At 34.4% G+C, this 23072-nt stretch overlaps 1 protein-coding gene and 1 pseudogene across 1 annotated transcript; one reads left to right on the forward strand and one right to left on the reverse strand.

Moving 5' to 3' along the window:
* The first annotated feature begins 720 nt into the window (after window positions 1-720).
* LOC117110425 lies at window positions 721-12842 on the forward strand (annotated as a pseudogene).
* Window positions 12843-15692: 2850 nt separating this feature from the next.
* Window positions 15693-19767, reverse strand: LOC117110440 (tripartite motif-containing protein 2-like). Its single transcript, XM_033253149.1, has 2 exons — window positions 19693-19767; window positions 15693-18821 (listed from the first exon to the last, which is right to left on the reverse strand). Exon 2 carries the CDS (start codon window positions 18819-18821, stop codon window positions 16920-16922), a length of 1902 nt encoding a protein of 633 aa, XP_033109040.1. The 5' UTR covers window positions 19693-19767; the 3' UTR covers window positions 15693-16919.
* Window positions 19768-23072: the final 3305 nt, after the last annotated feature.

Here is a 23072-nt window from a genome sequence, read left to right on the forward strand (position 1 = left end):
AAAGATAAGGAAACTAAGAAAGAAACAGGAAAGATAAGATAAGGAAACATAAGAAAGAAACAGGAAAGAAAAGATAAGGATAGAAACAAAAGGGAAAGCAAAATATAAGGGTAATGAGTTGGAAAGAAAAGTAACATGCTATGAAATGATAAGGTACAGGTAGGCCTATGGAAAGAAACTCTAAGAATGACTGTGTGGGCTGAATTGAATAAATCATTAAAATAACTTATAAACTATTGTAATCATTATTAATAATCATTGAATTAATTGGTAAACTAAACTGGAATAAAATAAACTTGTAAATAAATTGGGTAAAAAATTAATGGTGCTTTTGTATTATTACTATCTTGTTATATATATGATAGTCTGTTAATTTAGTTTTTATTTCCCTTCTCTTATGTTGTTGGTAATTGCCTCGAGGTTGTGATAATGTAAGGTGCTATATAAATCCAGAATTATTATTATTGTTATTATTATTATTATTAATATTATAATTATTATTATTATAATAATAATAATAATAATATTAATAATAATAATAATAATAATTATTATTATTGTTATTGTTATTGTTATTATTATTGTTATTGTTATTATTATTAATAATAATAATAATAATAATAATAATAATTATTATTATTATTATTATTATTAAATCATGGCAGATAGGGGAATAGTGTTTTAGACACTGAGTACATTTATATATTTTCCTATGTCGTCATGCCGTATATAAGTTTGTCGTCTTTTGAATCACATATTTTGTGCGCTTTCCCTAGGCAACAGAAGCTGCAGTTCCGACCGTCGTTGGAAGAGGTCCGTGCAAAGTACTTCCGGGAGATTAAGAAGTTCATCAGCATACCGAACCACTTCAAAGGCCTGAGTGATCCCGGGCAGGTGCTTATCTTTCCCGTCATGATTGAGAGGAATGCAGGCCGATTTCCGATACTGTACCGTAAAGCGGAGGAGTTGTTCCAGAAGCTTGTGGAAGCTCAGCATAGATTCAAGGTAAATTAGGGTGTGAGTCACCAGGTAGGTTATCAGAACAGTAAGCGAAAACTGTTTTATAGCAATGGTCTTAGCAGAGTGACTTTAGTAAGACTGCCTACGTGATAAAGCAGGTTTTACTTGAGGAGTTAAGACAACCAGTTATGACAGTTTTATAGCAATCTGCCCCTGCAACTTCCGTAAACATCGTGTGCATTATAAACTCAGTTTAACACAATTCAATCTTCATATATTCAAAGCCGAAATATTTTTAGTTCTGGTCTCATGCCAATCTTGGCCACTTTAGATATGTTTTCTTTGTTAAGACTTCTACGAATGGATGTCTGGTTGTGGAGCAGGAAAGTTGTCCCTCCCCAGTACCACCTTATTATAAATCGACGAGAAATCAACCGATAGCTATGTCTATATGAAAAAAATTGTTCTTTTGCTGTAGTATCTGTTTCCTTCAATATGCCGTACTTTAAATATATTAATTAATAATACACTTGTACATTACTATCTTGTTTTATATATTATTATTATTACTATTATTATTGTTTTAATATTATAGTCTGTTAATTTAGTTTTTAGTTCCCTTCTCTTATATTGTTGTGAGGTTGTGATAACATGAGGTGCTATTATTGTTGTTATTATTATTATTATTATTATTATTATTATAAGAATAGTATGTATGTTGTATTTATTTTTGTCATCACAATAAATCATGGCAGATAGGGGAATAGGGTATTAGACACTGAGTACGTTTATATATTTTCCTATGTAGTCAGGCCGTATATAAGTTTGTCGTCTTTTGAATCACATAATTTGTGCGCTTTCCCTAGGCAACAGAAGCTGCAGTTCCGACCGTCGTTGGAAGAGGTCCGTGCAAAGTACTTCCGGGAGATTAAGAAGTTCATCAGCATACCGAACCACTTCAAAGGCCTGAGTGATCCCGGGCAGGTGCTTATCTTTCCCGTCATGATTGAGAGGAATGCAGGCCGATTTCCGATACTGTACCGTAAAGCGGAGGAATTGTTCCAGAAGCTTGTGGAAGCTCTGCATAGATTCAAGGTAAATTAGGGTGCGAGTCACCAGGTAGGTTATTAGAACAGTAAGCGAAGACTGTTTTATAGCAATGGTCTTAGCAGAGTGACTTTAGTAAGACTGTCTACGTGATAAAGCAGGTTTTACTTGAGGAGTTAAGACAACCAGTTATGACCGTTTTATATCAATCCGCCCCTGGAACTTTCGTAAACATCGTGTGCATTATAAACTTAGTTTAACACAATTCAATCTTCCTATATTCAAAGCCGAAGTATTTTTAGTTCTGGTCTCATGCCAATCTAGGCCACTTTAGATATGTTTTCTTTGTAAATGCTTCTACAAATGGATGTTTGTTGTGGATCAGGAAATCAAGTTGTCCCTCCCCAGTACCGTCTGATTATCAAATCAACCGATAGCTACGCCTATATCAACAAAAATTGTTCTTTTGCTGTAGTCTCTGTTTCCTTCAATATGCCATACTTTAAATATATTAATTAATTAATCATGATAATTACCATATTCTCCCTTTATTAAGCCCTGGGTTGTGCTTGGATCTGTTGATTTGGATAAATTAGTTGAAGAGCAACTTCACACAGTACCAGACTGGGAGAGGAACTTCAAAGCCCTGAAGGGTAAAGGCAGGGATGCAGAAAAGCTACCAAGGTAAGTAATCATGTCATATATTAGTATTTTGTTTACATTTTGTTTATTTTTTATTTGCTTCTGTATTTTTTTTCATCTCGGCAGCTAAACTATTTTCCACCTTCCATCTTGCCACTGCAATATTTTTTTTGATTTCAACTATCTCCCCACAGCACCATATGGTGCCAGATATGCCAAAACCAGCATAATGGAAGATAATTTGACAATAAAGTTTCCCTGCTGACTTAGTCAAGGTAGACTCCAAACCCTCCTCCTACCCAACCCCCTCGAACAATTTAGGATTGAAGTCATAATCATTGTGAATAGCAGTACAGCATGCTGTTAGTGGATGATTCTATTATTTTCAAGGGGTGTTTTAAGAGAACACTGACAGTAGTAATAGTAGTCATGAGCTTGTGTTATTTCCATTCGTTTGCCAACAGACTGCCAACATCATTAGTGTAATCTAGCACATTTCCTGTATTTGTAATTTTTTTAAAGCCAAATAAAAGTTGACTGTATCACCGTATCAACAACACCCGTTAGAGCCGTGATTGACGATCACATTCAACAGCTCTTTGACGCCCTCCTCAACTCCCTGCGAAGATCCATCAGCAATCATGTGAACGAAATTGACAAGTTTGTGACAGAAGCGATAGAGTCGCTCTCAACACGGCCACAGACTGTGCAGGAAATAGGCCAGGCTAACGCCAGACACACAGAGCTTGCTGCGAAAAAACCGTCTGTAAGTAGTTATGTTTTGACGCTTGATTAATAAAATTTTATTGGTTCACACTTTTTACACTTTATCATCTGAGGTGAATGTCCTTAGTAGTAGTGGTTTTTCCACTGCAGTACTATTTTTATTTAGGGAGCCTGGACAGTAATTTGGGAGCTTTTGATTTGTGCGACAACTTAGAATCCAGGCGAAAACAAGAACATCAATGTTCGCAGATGAATTCTTAGTGATGTCATTACGTTTTAGGTTCTACCGTCGTCAAGTAATAGAAAAGGTCCTTATTATGAAGAGCACCGAGTCTCTGAGTTCATGACACAGTTTTTAAATTGAATAGTAATAATAACAACAGTTATTAAGATAAAATAAACAAATCAGCAATCTATGAATGAGGTACCTACTTGAATTTATAGCAACCCTTTTATTGTTTTTTGTCATTACAGATACAGCCGCAATTTGATATTGCTGAGACTAAGAACCGTTTGCTGAGGTCAGTAGCTGGTGGCGGTGTTGAGCAGCTGGGTCAACTGAAGGCTAAATGGGACAAGTTTGAGTTGATGATGGAGAGTCATCAGTTAATGGTTAAAGAACAGGTGAGAGGTATATTCCAATAGCCAAGGCTAGCTCATACAGCTAGAAGTGGTTTGGTGCAGTGGGAACAGTTTGGTTTCCTAACCTTGAGATCAGGGTTTTACTGCATTGGTTCTTTCCACTGACGAGTATAAATGGGTACCTGGTGGGGTTGCCTGCTCCTGCGGTGATTCAGAGGCAACTCTTAAGCATGTGGACTCAATGACCAGGGACAGAAACGCTTTGGCAAAGAAAATTGCTATATAAATAACCAAATAAGTAAATAAATACGGCCTGGTAAATTAATGTCGATAACATTACAAAATCTTTGTTTCCTTTTAATATAAATTTATTGTCTTTTTTTTTATTAATGTATTTATTATTGTTATCAATATTTATTATCATTAATATATTTTAAATAATATTATTATTGTTTTATTTGTTATTATTAAAATCCATTATTGTCATCATTTTTATTTTCATTATACTTATTAAATCTTCATTATTGAATTCTACAGGTTTCTGTTATGAAAAACAATGTGCAATCTCGAGTCCAAGCATTCTCTTCTGAACTTGAAAAGTTCTCTGCCAGATGGCACCAGTTTAAACCCAATGAGGACGTCCTTGAGAAAAACGATGTGGAAGCTTGTAGGAAAGCAGTTGAAGTTGTGAAAGAAAAACGAGCTGAATTTGATGAGCTGGAAAAAACTAGAGAAAATCTTGTGTATGTTGAATATAAATAATTTGGTGATGATGTGGGGATTATTATGGTAGCGACGATGACGATGGTAATGTATTGCTGATGGTAATGAAGTCATACTGGTGATAGACTGGTAATAGAATGATGGTTATATTAATGGTGATGTGTTTGTGGTAGTGGTGATGTAAGAGTGATATTGGTGTTGTCAGTGATGTTTGCGGTGATGGTGGTTGTGGTGATAGTAGTAGTGATAGTGGTGGTGAGAGTGGTGGTAGCCAAAGCGGAGAAATAGCTGGTAGTGATGGTAATGGTGATACTGATGTTGGTGGTTGTGGTGATGATAGTGGTATGATGGTAATGATTGTGATGTACTGATGGTAATGAAGTGGTAGACTGGTGAAGGTATTGACGGTCGAGGTGATGATGGTTGTATTAATGGTGTGATGTATTTGTGGTGGCGATAATGATCATGTGGTTGTGGTAATGATGGGTGGTTAAATAGCGGGTGGTGATGGTAATTGTAATGTTGATGGTAGTGGTGATGATAGTGGTGTTTATGGTTTGATGAGAACCAAAACTAAAGCTAGAATATTTTTGTGGTTTATTCTAGGTTTGACTGTGAGCACTTTGACCTTCCAAATCCTGAATTTGAACTGGCCAATGAGCTGCGAGAAGACATCAAGAAGCATGAAGGGATGTGGGGTCTGTATGAAGAATTCAGCACTGGTCTTAGTGAACTTGCCAAAGAGGACTGGGTGACGTTCAGGTGAGACTTTATACCTCTCCAGATGAGTCTTCAGACAGACATACTATGCTTATGTAAACCTCTTCTATACAGGCTGCTCCGCTTTAAATTTTCTGCTGCAATTTTTTTTTTTTAATCAACCTCAATCTATGCATATGTAGAACTCTCCAGCCTACCGAAACCTCCTAAACTATCATTTGAATTTGTCAATCTCTGCTTCCCAAAATTTCTCCAAGCTAATTATATTTCTACCAATATGTAGACCTCTTCAGGTACTACAAACCTATTTGTTTCTGATGTATTGTCCCTCTCCCTAAGAAGTCATTGTAAGTGCTGTAGACCTTTGTATGAGATCCAATGACTTACTAAGTCCCCATAACATACTACCTACAACGTACATACCAGCTAATATTTTAAATATCTGCTGCTGCTGCTAAGCCACAATCAAAATGTGTTTTGGGGCTTTTTATCACAGGTCTAAGACATATCATTTTGAAGACTTCTTAGGCCAGTGGGCTGAGAGGCTTCGGGGAGGAGATGTGGACGGTGAGGCTAGCCTCATGACAGTCAGGCTCAACAAAGATATCGAGAAATACAGGGTGAGTTATCATTTAAGCTTGTAGAACATTAGCCAATATTGCTATGAAAGTTCTATGAATACTGCATTAGGTTAATGAATTATGTGTTGTGTAAATTTGACTGGACTTAATGTTAATGAACCAAAGAAATAGCAATACTGCTTCTATTTTTTTGTTTTTGTGAGAAAGCAAATTTTGTTTCTGTTGCAGCATTTGATTCCATTATTGAAGTACGTCCGTGGTGAGGTACTTTCGCAGGACCACTGGCTAGAATTATTTCGCATGCTGAAAATGCCCAGGGATACAACGCTGGAGAAACTAACTTTTGGACATGTCCTCAATGCCTCCAATGAAATCATCAGTAATGGGAATGAATTGAAGGTTAGCATGAATTTTGTTTTACATCATAAGTCACTAAAGTAGCTTAAAAAAAAAAAAAATTTAAATCTTAAAAAAAGTGCAAAAATAAAATGGGTAAATATTCACGAAATAGCAACATGATTAAGTTATGGCAAACAAAATTTTTTTATTTTTTAGGAATTGTTTAATCGAGCGCAGGGAGAAGTATCAATTCGTGAGGCACTGAGAGAACTTGAGCTGTGGGGTGCTGCAGCTGTGTTTACACTGACGGATTACTCCGACAGTCAAAAGGTAACCATCAAACTCATCAAGGATTGGAAAGATCTTGTTACTCAGGTATGTCTTTAACTCTTCAGTTTTCGATCTTAAAACACATTTTGGTTGTTTGGAACTCTGCAAAACAATATATTTTTTAATTGCCTGGTTTTTATATATTTTTTGAATTTCAGGTAGGTGACAACCAAAGTCTGTTGCAGTCTCTTAAGGACTCACCATACTACAAAGGATTTCTGGATAAGGCAACCTTGTGGGAGCAGAGGTTGGCAGATCTGGATGAGTATCTGCACAACCTGAACCAGGTGCAGCGTAAGTGGGTATACCTTGAACCAATCTTTGGCAGAGGTGCCTTACCGAAGGAGCAGGGGCGATTCAGAAGGGTTGATGAAGACTTCAGGTACCATTGCAATTAATATGATTCAATTAATTTTTATAGGATAATTATAAGTATGATGGTCTCACATTTTGTATTCATTGTCAAATCTATAGTACCTTTTAATGTTCAGTAGGAGGTATATATGAGACCATATCCAATCAGGATGGCAAGTTCAGTATGGTTACATTTTCTAAAATCCTATAGATAAATGAAAAATCATTTTGGAGATAAATATAAAGGACCATGTAATTATTTATACTCAATCTAACATTTCAATTTCAATAAATCAATCAATCAATCAATCATTTACCAATCAATGATATATATATGTATTAATCATTGCCAATCAGTTAGTTTACTATACATCAAGGAATAAACTGATTCATAATTTGAGCTGCGCATGCCGTATTTAAGGTCAGTCGACATAAACCTATGTTGTGTGTATGTTTTTTTTTATATCGACTAACCTTGATAGGGCATGCGCAGTTCAAACTATGAATTAGCTTATTAACCAATGATCAATTAATCAATTAACGACACTTTAGAAAACCAATCAATTAATCACCAATCAGTTGTTAATATGTTAATAAATTATGATGTTCATACTTGTTTCCATGTAGGAGCATCATGATGGATGTCACCCGTGACAACCGTTTGTTATCTTTTGTGGTGCGCCCTGGTTTGCGAAACATACTAACGACGGAGCTGGATCAGTTGCAGCGGTGTCAGAAAGCACTGAATGAATATTTGGAGGTAGGCAACTCTTTGGCCAATCAGAACATCCGATACTTTGATTTTAATCTGGTTTCTGACAAAATTAAGCCATTACAGTTATAAACACTTTTATATCTCTTTATTATATATTCATTCATTGTTATTTTTAATACAGGATAAACGTTCAGTATTTCCTCGTTTCTATTTCATCGGCGATGATGATCTACTTGAGATATTGGGTCAGTCAACAAATCCAGCTGTGATTCAATCTCATCTGAAGAAACTCTTTGCTGGAATCCATAGTGTAGATTTTGATGATGGTTGCAAGCACATCCTTACCATGAAGTCCATCCAGGGAGAGGTTGTCCCTCTGCTGAAGCCAATAGAGATCATCCCAGAAGTTGAGGTACAGTAGAACCCCTCATTTACGTACGGGATGGGCCCAGAGGCGTTCGTAAAAATCATTTGTACATAAAATCGGGGTTGTGTGAAATTCCTATGTATTTACACTACCGATATGCTAGGCTGGCCTAGGCTAGGCCTGGACTGGAATTTTGTTGAATTGGAGCCAAAACTCCAACTTGCGCTCGAAATGAATTCAAAATAAATAACGATCATAAATGTACAGTACTATACACACTTGTTAATGTGTATACAAACTTTATTAATAGGCCTATATGACTTACCTTCAAGCTTACGAAGAAACACAGCCCCGTGGGTGGCGCAACAGGGCTTATTTTATGGGGGAAATAATGAAATGGTACTGTAGATTAACGTTAGTGAGATTTGACAAATAAAATCCATTTTTAATTAAAATTATAAATTGAACCTAAACGTGACTGTAGGCTTATACACTACACAGTAATCTCTCGTGTGAAATTTATTCGAATATCATTGGTAAAATAAATGTGGTAGTTGGGTTAATTACAAAGATTATTTTGTCTTTTCTATTACGTAACAGTTAGGGCTAAGACACACATGATTTATTCAGTGGACAGTGTTCGTAAACAAACTTGAAAGTGAATAGAATTCACTTTCAAGTTTGTTTACGAACATTTTCCACTGAATAAATCATGTGCCTATCAATATGCCAACAACTTACGCATTGGAGGGAGTTTTCTGACGGTTGCAGACATGAAGTATGATCGCTGTGTTGAATGTCAATGTATTCAAAGCGCACTATTTGCATTTTGTATTGTGGTAAAGAACGCTGATAGTGTTCAGCAAACCGTTTAAGACCGAGTAAATAAACTTCAGCACGCGCCTAACGATTAATTCTTGACGCGCATGTGTGTTTTGTACATCAAATAGGAACTTTATGACAACAATGACATGTTTTTACGTTTGTAAAAACGGGTATTGGTAAAATCGGGGTTCGTAAATGAGGGGTTCTACCGTAATTGATGTTATAGTATTGAGCGGAAGTGTGGATTGGTTTATTGTGTATTTGCTTTTTTACCTTGGGTTGTGGAGTAGCTGGTACCGGTTTACCGGGTAGCTCACACATGAAGAGACTCTTAAAAGGAGTGTAGCCTCCCTTTTTTCACCTTTCCCCCCAGTTTTTTCACCTTTTCTCCCAGTTTTTTCACCTTTTCTCCCAGTTTTTTTACCTTTTCCCCCAGTTTTTTCACCTTTTCCCCCAGTTTTTTCACCTTTTCCCCCAGATTTTAAATATTCAAAAACCTGTATGTCATTCACCGTTCCCCAGTTTTTCATCGAACAACTTCTTTCATTTTTCTAAAAAATCAGTTCTACAAAATATCAAAATATTTTTTTCCTCAGGAGCCTATCTTTAAAACTAATGAATATATGTGGTTAAAATGCTCGCTTTCAAGATCTGTAGCTTTGAATGCTTAAAACATTGAAACAATCAATTTAACGTATTTAAAATATTAATATATTAAATCCGGGGTTGGAATTACCACCAAGCATTTTTCTACAAAGTCTTAATATCTGAAATTGATTTTTTATAAAATATTAAGCCACAATTTATAACTGCAATACATGTGTAATAATTTTTTAACCTTTTAAAGCAAAGGATCTTCCTTCGCGTTTTGCATTGATTAATGCTGATGGTAAATTTTCCTTGTAGATTTGGCTAGGCCGGTTGGCAGAGGAGATGAAGGCAACCCTACAGCAGCTGCTTGTTGACTGTTTGAAGGCCTACAAGAGTGGTAGCAGTGCTGGAGTGGATCCATCCAAGTATCCATCACAGGTATGAGGGCGCTCTTTATAGCTTAAGTGAAAATTGCACATGGTCATGTGATAACACAATTCATGTGTGTCACCGCCAATCACAGAATGTTTCTGTTGTTAGTATATTGCACATTTGTTAGTCTAATTTGTGAATACTTACTGAATAATTTGACAATTGCTATTGGTGCTTTAAATAGGATATCCCTAAAAAATAATAGAACTGCCCATTGCAAATTTTAGGATGCATTAGTGGTGGTTACCGTGGATATTATAATTCTCTATGAGGATAGTTCTATTATTTTTGAAGGGTATTCCAGTTAAAGTAGTAATTGGTTTATCCATGTACATGTAGGTATATAATTTAGCATCGCCATTTACTTGCTGAATATCCAGAATGAATGTACCTTGAAATTTTTTTTAAAATTATTTTATACAACAGTAGTTAACTAGGCAGAAAACTTGAACTAAAAAATAACATATATTATTCTATACAATATATTAGGGTTTTGCATTTCAGCCTCGTTAAAGCCACAGGTTATTTTGTAACTGTATTTTACCTTTGTATTATTATTAATATTATGATTATTAAAGTGCTGAAAATGTTTTTGTAGATACTATGTCTGGCTGATCAGATTCAGTTCACCGAACAATGCGAAGCAGCAATCAGAGAAAATAGTCTACAACAGTTCCTTAGTGAGGTCGAGGGTCAACTTGATGCATATACCCAGGCCAATGTTCAGATCGGTGGACAGACAGGTGTCCTAGAACTCAAACTGAAGGTAGGTCAACAAATGAGGTTGCAACTGGTATTCAAACCAAACAAAAGGGCTAAATTGGTGATTAGAATTAGATTATACTTTGCCTTTGACTTTGAAACATTTCACCCAGTGCCCATGTACTGATTTATATCTTTCCAAATAATCTTGCATTCTGTACCCCATTAATGTAGTAGTTTTATAATCATTGTTTCAATAGATAGTATGTCATAGTGATATCTTGCGCAACCACCAGTTTTATAAACAATATTAATCATTTCAATTATCTGTATTTTGTATATGATTGACAAGGTATGTAAATGTTACTGCAAGACTGCCTTAATGTGGGAACATAAATCGGGTTTTACACTAAGCAAGTTCATTCGCACGAATCGAAAGCTTTGGTTTATGCATATTCACATCAGACTAAAAACAACTCCACTCCCTCAGCCTCATAAAGAGATAAAAGCATCACATTATTTCATGTATTTAAAAAGAGGGCCCCTGAATATCAGCCGACATTCTAGGATACGCTGGAAGGGTCACCCTGTATGTATATGGTTAAAAAACAAAAAAAAACTTTTTAATTTTTGAGAAGCGAAAATTTACGCAACCAATCAGAGCTCAGGAAGCGAATTGACGCTTTGATTCATGCAAATAAATTGACCTAGTGTAAAACCAGCTTAAGGGAAAAGGAAATGAGGAGGATCAAGGATGCCACAAAAGAAAATGGATATAACATATAGAACATAGGATGGTCATGAATGAGTGATTCCATCCCAGGCTCATTTTGTAATGAAAAGCTCCACATTGTCTGTAAATTTCGATAGTTATAATAAGAATACTAATCTTTTTGTAAAACATATCAATGTTGTTATTTCTTCTTTGTTATGAATGTCAGGCATACGTGCCGCTTGTGTGTGTGCCACACATGTGAACTATCCATTTTAAAGCCTTCGTCTAGCTAGCTGGCAGGCTGAGGTAGGCCTTGGTCTACCTAAGGTACCTAGCCTAATAATCGGGAGGTAGGAGATTACTGGAAAAATCGGGAAAATCCCACCAAAATTTAGCTATAATATAGGCTAAAAAAAGGAACATAATGGTAAGTTTCTGCATCATGTTAAAAAACGATTGGAAATCATAAAATTGTGAAATTAAAAGGACGTGGAATATCTAAAATTGTAAAATCGCAAAAAATATAGGGCGTGTAAAAAAAGGCTGTACAGTATTACAGCGCTAACTTCAGTGCATTTAGTGTTCTAAATACACAGGACACTGTGTGTGTACTCAACAAGATGGCTGCTGTAGTAGATTCAGCCAATCATAATACACCTAAGCCTCACTTTCAATGGCGCCCCCATTTAACATGAAAGTACATCTAAGTTACACGTATGTTGAAGCGATGTACCAAACAAGATTTTGATTTTCATTCCTCAATACCTTATTTTTAAATTAGATGCTCCACTTGGCCTCTTTTTGGCTAGGCTATTTTAAGAGTTTATTATTACTGTAATAATGATTAATGAAATGATAATTAGAGGTCTTATTCATGGTTGTAATATCTATATTAAGCCTGATGGTGGTGCTTTTCTGCAGCAGCCATCTTGTGAGTACACATACACAACTCTGCATTGCTTCCTCGCCTAGTTAGCGCTCAAGTTGTTTTAATAGCTCTTTGGTAAAGTCTGATACATAGTAATCTAATAGTGTAAAAGTGACTTATGTGATTTATCCATATATGGGCATGATGATGTCATATTTCACCCATATATGGCCATAATGATGTCATATACTCATATATGGGCAAATCCCATGTATTTGGGACATAAAATATCATAGTGTGGGGTTTGTTTTTATCTTGAGGAAGAAGTCTGCTTCATAATTTTAAACCCAGATCATCTTCTATTTTTTAGGCATTAATTTTGGACACAATTCATGGAATAGAAGTCGTTCAACTTCTAATGAAAAACAATATCACAAGCACAGAAGAATGGCTGTGGCAAAAACAATTACGCTACTACATCAGAGACGACAGCATTGCAATAATGCGCATGGTGGACGCAGAATTTGAGTACACGTATGAATATCAAGGTAAGCCTCCTCTTTTTCACATTAGGTACAAAATGTTTTTTGACATTATTTAAGTCAGTAAAAAATAATAAGTGAAAATGATATATAGCTATACCTGGTGATTTTTTTTTTCATATATTAATGAATAATTTATATTTGAAAACTCACTTTTAACATCTTCAGTCCAGTTCAATTTTTATTATACTGTAACTAATAATGCTGTCAAAGTTGCATCTTTGAAATACATTTTTTACACAACAGGTGTTGTACTCTAGCAAATTTGGCCAATTCTCTGCCATCTTGAGTATACATTCCATTATTGAATCAACCTCTACAAAGGAATGCAGGACTGTAAAAAGTTGGTCCTGGGTCCGGGACTTGCATATTTAAATGTTGGGCTAGCAAAAAATATGTTAATACTAGACCAGTATTCAATAGATGGTATATAAGGGCTAACAATTTTTTTTAGCAAAACTAGACCTTGGTATAGCCAAAAAAAAAATTAACTTTGTACAGCTCTGGGAATGAAGCTGCGGATAGTTTATTGTTTTTACCTGTGGTGTTATTCATGTTGCCTTCATTGTCACTGTTGTTGACTCATTGATCCCAACAAGGCTAGAAAAAAAATGAATTTCTGTCTACTGGAGTAGAAGATTAATGGAATGTGTTGAGAATGATGTTGCTTCCATTATTTTTTTTTATTCATTTGGGAGGTGTTTATTCCAAATGAGGCTCTGGAGGGGGTGTTTATTCAAATAAATAAAGTATATTGTATGGTATATAAATTTTATGTTTATTTTAATACTTATTATTGGTGGGTGGCTATTTGTGAAACCTGTTATGACGAAAGTCTTGAATATGTTTGTAATTTACCTGTGTAATAGCCACCAAAAATCTGAGGGGTGATTTTGTGGTGATCTTGTTATGTATTTGTCAGCAAATCTCCACTAAGAGATTATGAAAGAACAGTACAGTTTATGAGTAATTTACTTTGTGATTTTGACTTCGATACCTGTCACCAAGTCCATTGGCCATTTCAAATCAGTCTATACACTGTCTAGACCATCTTTCATGCTGACCTCCATTGACCTTAACAATCATTGTTTGAAGTTGATATCTTGTGCAATCAGAACATAAATGTTTACAGATAAATCATTACAATTATCTATGTTTTAAATACCTGACAAAATGATTATTTTTAGGTTCTACATACAGGTTCTTCCAGGTCTTCATTTTACAAGCTCCTTTGAGTTTCATGTCCTTTTTATCTTTTATCCACTTTTTAAATTATTTATAATTACAATATTAAATACAATTTATTTGTAAACTGAAATTGATTTGATGAACAAAGAATTAAATTGAATTGGAAAATTTAATTATTTGCCATTTAACCGCTTGGTACTGTAGCTTAATTTTCGAATTAGCAAATTAGCAGTAACACTTTTGTCAAATTATTTATTTCTACTTTTAACAACATATCAAATTGTTTTCTTCTTTATAATGGGTCTCTTCATTAGATATCTACCGTTAATGGGACTTAGGGAGAGAAGTTGTTTTAGTTGTTAGAAAAAATCCTGCTGTCATAGGAATTGAACCCAGAACCCTGGCATTAAAAGACATGCATCTTAACCACCAAGATATTCAACTCCATTCCAAATGTTCTCAAAAAGGCCCTTTTGGAAACAAGCAGAGATGACTAAAGGGTTATACTGAAATTCATCATATGTTTGTGATTTTGTACTTGTTATGTTTCAGAATTTCAGTTCAATTCAAAACAATTTTTAGACATTTTATTTTTGCTTTTCTATAGCCTTGTCTTCTTCTAAAATAAGGAGATATGGCAACAGAAGCAAACGTAAAATGTTTAAGAATGTAAGTTTTTCCCCGGGGGCTACAAGAGGTATTTGCTCTTCCAACTCCTCTCCCATCTCTGCAGCAGCCAAAAATATCACTAATCAAGTGTGAGATCATTTGTATAAAAATGGCTGGATCCGCCTCAGCTTTAGTATCGCTTGATGGGGGATGCTAAGCTAATAACTTAATGAAAGACCCAACAGGGAGATATGGCTTTGAAGTACCCTTGGCAGGTAACAAATGCCTATTGATTTCTTCTGCACTATGCCACTGGTACAGAATATAAATTTAATAATGACATCAAACTTGGTTTACTTCATATTTATTCTTCACACACACTACAAATCTGTTTCATATGGCCAGCAAAACTGGCCACATTTTACAAAATATAAATGACAATGTAGGCCTACAAGGACATTTAATTAATTAGTAATCAGGAAATGGATATAGTGTAAATAACAGTGCTCAAATAGGAACATGATGTTATAATTGTATCAAGCATCTCTTCAATAAATTCCTTATTTCATTTGTATGAAAAAAGAGTCTTTGGCTGGATTTGAACCTACAACCTTTCTCTGTCGACCAGTATCATACCATTGAACCACAGAGACCATTTTAAAATTTTTTATTGGCTTTAGGCACTAAGGCCACCTTGCTTTTATTGGAAGTTAGATTCCAATTGGAAGTATGGTAATAGATACAATGGGATTAATTGAAAGATAATTGCTTACATCAACATTCAATATCTTATGTTTACTTACTTAAATGGTACTCTCAAACTGACTGTCGTGCAGTCTTACAACAATATTAGAGAATTCAAACACAAACACAAACACAAAAGTGAAAATAACTAACTCAATACTATATAACACTTAAACTGGAAAAGCATATTCCAATATGAAATTCGATTTTTTTATTTCATTTTTGTCATTATTCCAAATTTGGCACCATAAAATTGATTTTTTTTTTCTTCAAGTAATAATATGGTTTAGATTTTAGTAATTAATATTCATACAGTATAGTGTTTTTTTTTTTTTTTTTTTTTTTTGTGTATAAGAGACAGCCTTTGAGTTTCTCTGATGCTTTGATAGTACTCACTGAATCTGAATACAATAAATTTGCAGACTTATCAGAAACATGATTACAAAGGTCGCTTTCTGTACAAGATATACAGCAACTAAGGAATTAGTATAGTATGTAATCAGAATTACACAAATTGAATTTAGAATACCTTTATCCACCTGTATTTATTCATTGATAAATTGATTAAACAGTTTGCTCTCATGTTCCATGTACCGAGACAAAAAAAACTTCAAAGATCAACACAGATATCCTCTTAAGATAGACATCTTGTAGATTAGAGTAGAAAGTAGAACATTGTAAATATTAAGCACATAGAGTTAACATTATTGTATTACCATATGTTATATATAAAGACTTTGATTTTATTATTATTATTATTATTTTATTATTGCTTAGCTATACCAAACTTTACATGAATTAATGCAATTTATTGAGTGAATGAATTGTCTTCTTCAGTATGTTGCTATGCTATGCAAATCATCAAGTGTAGTTATGATACCTTCAAAATGGACTTAAGCTTGTCCTTTAAAACTATGAGTATATTGAATATAATTATAATTATGGTGGTCCTAATCCCTTAATTGAGGTGTTTCCCTAATTTAGGTACTAGTTTTGCACCTGCAAATTTTTTGTTTCATCAACTTACATTCAACAGAAAAACAATATATTTTTAAAAACAACGTTTTATACATTAAAGTTGTGAACCACCAAATTTTATTCAACTAATTTACCAACATTTGATTTCACAATCTCCAACAAATTTTACAACCTCGCCATTGTTTAAAAACAACCTTTCAACATTTTGTACATTACACTCAACATATTATACATTACAAGGTTATCAACACTGGTACACCAAATTGATGCAAACTTACCTCCAATTTAACTCTAATTGGTACACCAAATTTTACAAATACAAAACACAACCAAGCTAGCAACATTTTATTAGTATCAAGTTACTTACGTTAACAAAGATACCAGCTTTTTGGCACACAACTTGCTGCCAATAATTCATACTGTACCATGGAGAAAGCTGCTGTCTTTTAGCCATGGCCATCCAAGTTAACTACTTGCATACACAAAAACATAACCAAAGCTACCGTCATTTTATAAAACCAAACCAACATTTTACAACAAAGATACCAACATTTGGTATACCAACTTTTTGCAAACATTTCATAACCAAGTAGCTATCAAAATTTTATACAACCAAGTTGCCAATATTTTCTATGACAATTAATAATTGTATATTTGTATTGTTGTATTTCCTTTGTTTGCTACTATAACTCTCCGGGGATAATTTGCAATAGACAATACCCATGGAATGTTAATTCCATCATCTTCTTTATCAATTCTTTTGATGAAAATTCCATCAATACTGAATAGCTCCAATTTGTGTTCACTGGCTATAATGATGTTGTCATCCGCATCCACTTTAACTCCACGTGGCTTCCACATCCTATCTGCTTTGACAATGTTTTTAAGAAACTTAAACTCATTATCAAGTGCTTGTATTATACATTGCTCTTTTGTATTGTTGTAATATGTGAAATTACTATTCTGATCATATAATACAATCACATTTCCTCCTTTGGTAAGAGTAATATCAGGGACATTACGTTCTTGCTGTATACGCCGGATAACTTGGCCATTATCAATGTTGAACACAAAGATACAATTCCAATCTGCTACATACACATTAGACTCATCTACATGGAGACCCTTGGGATTTGTCAGTTTTCCCTGACCAATTGATTTAACCACCTGATCATTCATATCAATTAATGCGATACATTTATTACCACAATCACTAAATGCTAAGCCCCCATTTTTTATTTTGTACATTCTGTTAACTTTTACACCTTCTGATAAAGTAACCTTTTCAATATATTCTCCTGATTGCTTGTACCTGAAAATGTCTTTTGTCTGACAAGAAACAAGCATGCGATTGTCATCATAGAAAACTACATCTGAAACAGTGACTTCTTCTATTTTAATAGTATGTATCAGTCCTTCCTTAATTACTTTTATCCTCATTGGTGACTGTCTAATTGGTTTACTGTCAACACTCACATCAAGTGTGCAAACACCTGGGCTTGTGCATTTTCCTGTAACAACATGACCTCCATTGCCATCTTCTTCAACTTGAGTGATAGTGGTTTCTCCTGTTGGCTGTGTCCATGTTGCCCTCATGTAGTTAGCATCTATTTCATATTCATCAGTTTTGCATACTTTGACAACAATTGGCTGACCTTGGGTCACATCTTCTCCTCCTTTTAATGCTAGATGATCTGCCATTGTTTCTGTTACATTTCCAATATTGCATTGCCACTGCAGTGAAGAAATGTCTTTGAAGAAGTAAATTTTTCCATCATCATTTGGCTTTGTGTAGGTTGATCTATCAAGTTTTTCTATCAGTCCTTCATATACTCTATTACTCAAATGCATAGCTTTAGTTTTATCACCCTTTAAAAGCATATTAAGACGTGCCAGTGGTTTTTTTACATCAGATATTTTTGTTGTCAATTCAGAAATTTGCATATTGAGTACCCTTTTTTTATTTTTGTAGATTGTTTGTACTTTATTTTTCATGTCATCCTTATTTTCATTGATTTTATTGATTAGTTCTTGTACAATATCATCAATATCTTTTAAACAGGTTTCTTTACTTTCTTCTAATTTGGTATCAGTCTGACGAACTCCATTAACACCTCTTTGTAAGTTATCTATAAAATCTTTGGCATTTTCTTTCAATTCTGTAGCGCTTATTTTAAACTCTTCAAAAGCCTCTGAAATTGGGATAGGGTTTTGGTTAGCATTTATGCACTCTTCGCATATTGGATGTTTTCTTTGTTCACAGAAAAATTTCAAAGTTTTATTATGAGTAGAACACATCAGAGGCTGTAACACTGACAGATCGTCATTTGGAGCTTTTGATTGCATATCACCTAATGTTTGTAGCTTGTGATTTTCCATCAGTGGATATTTGGTATGATGGTCACTACAATTGGTGCACAGGTATCTTCTGCATTCATGGCAGTAGTATCTTGCTTCATTTTCACAAACACATTTAATCTGATCTCTTTGTTGTTCTGTGTTTCCTAGCAAGTCATCCACAAATGAGTTTGCCTTATCCATCTTGAAAAAAAAAAAAAACAGTGAATATGATTTATGAATAATACTAGTGAACAAACTAAAATTTGTACACATTTGCTTCTGTACCAGGGCATATGAAAAAGAAATGATGGAGTGGAGTTGCTTGCTTTCCAATCCCAGGGTCAATTCCTGTCACAGGATTTTTTCTCACGACCAAAACAACTCCACTCCCTAAACCTCATTATGAGACTTAGTCTATGTAAAGCATCTTGTGTGTACATTTGTCTTGTGACAGGATTGCCACTTTGAAGAGTGATTTAATAGCTTACTGTTTGGCATACAGTATCGTTGGCCCTAGTGCCTAAAGCTAAATATAATTAAATTACAGAATATAAATTGTGGGTGCAAATTATTTATATTTTACCATGGGTTTTCCATGTTTATTAAACATAGGATAGTAAAGATATAAAAAAAAAGTGTGTTATTAAAAAATATAGGAACGTTTAAGTTGAGAGACTGAGCAAAAAGGCAGGGACACCACTGACTACAGCCTTAACATCGGCGCTGGTTCTAGCTGCTCCTCGCACATTGTTCGGTTGGTAGAACCAACCCATAGCATCATTCGGAAGCGTAGGGGTTACCCCGATGTTATGGTTCATTTTAGCTCCTGTTGTGGAATGATGTGAACTTGTAGCTACTATAAGTGCCTCTTTACGGCCGCTAGGTAGTCATGGACCACACCCATATGCAATTGAGCACAATGAAGCTGCAAATTATTGGTTAACCTCTCTGTGACGTTTACTTGGAATAAATTATTTCAATTTTAGTTGCTTCTCTTTACTTAACTTACACCATTACAGTACATACAATGGACCTATTAATACCATAAAATCTTAATAATCAAAATAGTTACCTTAATTTCTCTGTCTACTGGTACTTTGAGCTAAAGTCTATTGGTACTGAAATGTCCCCAGTCACAGCAAAAATGGAATTTACAGTGTGTGTGTCACTTATCTTATGTGTGTGTTCAACTGAAAAATTTACATTATGTAGAGGGCAGCAAATACCTAAAATTTAGAGAGCATTGTTGATCACTGTTGATTATACTTCAACAATACAGTAGAACCTCGTTTTTATGTACCCCAGTTATACGAACCCTTGGTTTTACGTACGCCTCGTATCGACGATGATGTCATCAAAAAACCCAAAAATATTCAAAACAAACGGCCCTTTTCAGAGCAACCATAAGTAAAAAGGCTATAACAATTAACTATAACAATAAACAAACCATAATGCAACGTATTTTCATTAAACAGCAACGTTGATTGAGTCTAATATCGGGTTGTAATCTAAAACCACGTGAACTGAGTGAGATGAACAACTACCGATGGTGCTCAAAATAATTGCTTTCCTCCTTAGCTTCGTGTGGCAAACCATGGAAAATCTCGTCTGGTCAATTTTTTTACACAAAGCTGGATAGACATAGTTTCGTACGCGAACGCAAATTGGTTGGCTCGCCCAGTGCATTGCCCATGGTTGCTGTCTCACGTACACGAACGCTAATTGTTTGGCTCGCCCAGTGAAGCGCACATGGTTTTAGTTTGTCTCAACAGGCCCAGACAACACCACAGCTCTGTTGTTTAGAATAGGCATGAAGGGGAATTCCCAAGTTCCCAAGTAATCTTACAATATTTTCATGTTTTTTTGTTAAATAAAAGATATAAAGTGATGAATTAATACACTAGACACATGGTTTTATTTGAACACTTTATTATGACATCTTAAAGTGATGAATAAAAACACTAAACAAATGGTTTTATTCGTAGGCCTAGAGGCTAGGTCTAACCTAGGTAACATCATTCGTTCATACATACGTTTAATGAGCGTTATGTACATATTAGGTCAAAGGTTACCACAAATTTAACCCAACCTCTATTTTACGAATCCCCCGATTTACGTAGGGGATTGTCTCCCTGTGTACTGCCCAATCACCACCAGAAGGACCCCACTGGAAATAAGTCTTCTTCTAGACTTTTGTGGGTTATCCTTGGTGTTTTCACCGAATAAATCCAATCCAATCCAATCCTTGACTAGAATACACAATAAAATATTAATGTATATCCAAATAGTTGGTTTTGTGAATTAGATTAGCTTTGTTGTGTACCCTCTGCTCAGGTCAGCTTGACTAACTATTCTACAAGAGCACACATTATATCTAGCCTATGACAGGTGTTCCTGTTAGTATTTAAGTCTGCCAACACAAGAGGGTACAATATTACATTGTCATTTTTTATTTAGTATCTTTATGGAATGTTTATAGTTCTCTATATAATGCTTGCTTCCAAACTTTCTCAAACATAGAAGCAACGTAAAATTACCTTTTAGATAGAGAACTATGACCTACTGTACATGTGGCAAAGACAAGCCAAACCAGTCACTCGTCGCAAATCCTGTTTTGGCGATAATGGCCAAAACATGCTGGAATTTCAAAATTTTGGAAATCTATTTTATTGCACTAAACTAACCTTTATATATCTATATATCATGCTATGCTGTTATTTTCCTCATTTTCAATGTTAAAACAACAATTTTTAACGATTTGGTGATGGTTTCTGCCTAAGAAATGCCCGAAATCGTAAACTTTGAAGGCTGATTTCTCAAATATTGTTCTTTAAACAGCTGTATGTTTAAACTCGTGGAACTTCATAACGAAGTGTCGGATTTAAATGATTCTTTTACCATTTTGTAGCTCTCATTTTACTGTTAAACCCTGTATTAATAACTAAAAATTGATTTTTCCGATGAGTGACTGGTTTGGCTTGTCTTTGCCACATATAATAAACACGGTGTCCTTTGTGTTTTTCTGAGCAATGGTCTTGGTGCAAATTTTTATTAACAATGTAAAATGAAATGAAGTTCAAACACTATTGACGAAACAAAGTCAACAGAACAAGCCACAAACAAAACTAGGCCTATATTCTGTAACCTATATTATAGTTTGCTTATTTTCGAAAACATCTCCAAGCCATTTTTCCTTAAGTTGATAGTGCTTATGACCAATTTTTGTCTTTACTTAAATATTGAAAATGTATTCATCAAATGTTTATAACGTTGAATATTTAGTTTTAATGTTTGGTAATAGTATATTTCTAGGGTTAGATTAAATATTACTTTCTTGGATCCTTTTGTATTTACATTTAATGTTAAGCTATATAAGTTAACCATTGTTATATATATTATCAATTTGTTTTACATATTTTTTTATTTTGCTTTTTCACTGGCAAATTTTAATTACTCTGTCTCCATTAATCCGTACAAACCTTGTTTCAATAAATAGTAATATTTTTTGCAATCAGTACACCAGTGCTTTACAGTACTATAAATCATTACAATTGAATTATGCTTGATTTGTTATTGATGAAACTAAAATTATATTTTATATAACTGGCAACTTCAAGTTTATTGTTAAGTCATTCATCGGCTTTCAAATGAACATATACAGTAGTATTAACAGTACAGTAACTCCCAGAACAGAGTTTGTAAGTAAGAAAATTTGTAATCCAGAGAATTTTCAAAGCATCTTAGTGTGGTGTAGTATAGCTCTGAGTCTTAAGAGAAGAGGTACAGGCCTTTTTTGTGTATTCCACCTATTTTCTCTATGTAACCAATGTATCACCACATTCCATTTCTGTTAATCGATAGCTTTGCAAATTCTCGCCAGGCATTCGGGAACGTTATGAATTTTGTAGTCCTTTCTCATGTGGAGAATGAAATTTGGTTCAGTTGATAAGGCCTAAAAAAAAAATTTGTTTGCTGTCGCATTGTAAAATTTTTTTTTGTAAAATCATAGAAACATCGTGAAAACTGTGTGATTGTCATTTTTTTTACGGAAAAAAGATCATATTTTTGTTTTAAAAAAAATTTAAAATAGTAAAAATTTCCTTACAACACGGATCTGTGCCAAAATCGATGAAAAAGTGGTTTTCATTTGATCTTTTAAACTTTAAAAAAAAACTTTTTAGGAAAAAAAGAAAAACCTGCCCTTAATTTTCGGGACTTGAGGGCGGCGGATGACGGCAAACAAACAAGTTTTTTTTTTAGGCCTAATGTCTGTTCAAGAATGGGGTTTAGCGGTTGATGAACCCCTGGTTGTAAACAAATACATACTAATTTCTCCTGTGCTAGTACTGTACGCCTGATAACACAATTGAAAAATACGGAATCAAACTTTGTTTACTTGATGTTTTTTCTTCACAGTACACAATTAATAATAGTTGTCTCTTATACACATCT

The sequence above is a fragment of the Anneissia japonica genome, unplaced genomic scaffold (assembly GCF_011630105.1).
Source record: "Anneissia japonica isolate Jap-2015-1 unplaced genomic scaffold, ASM1163010v1 scaffold287936_len456577_cov159, whole genome shotgun sequence".
NCBI lineage: Eukaryota > Metazoa > Echinodermata > Crinoidea > Comatulida > Comatulidae > Anneissia > Anneissia japonica.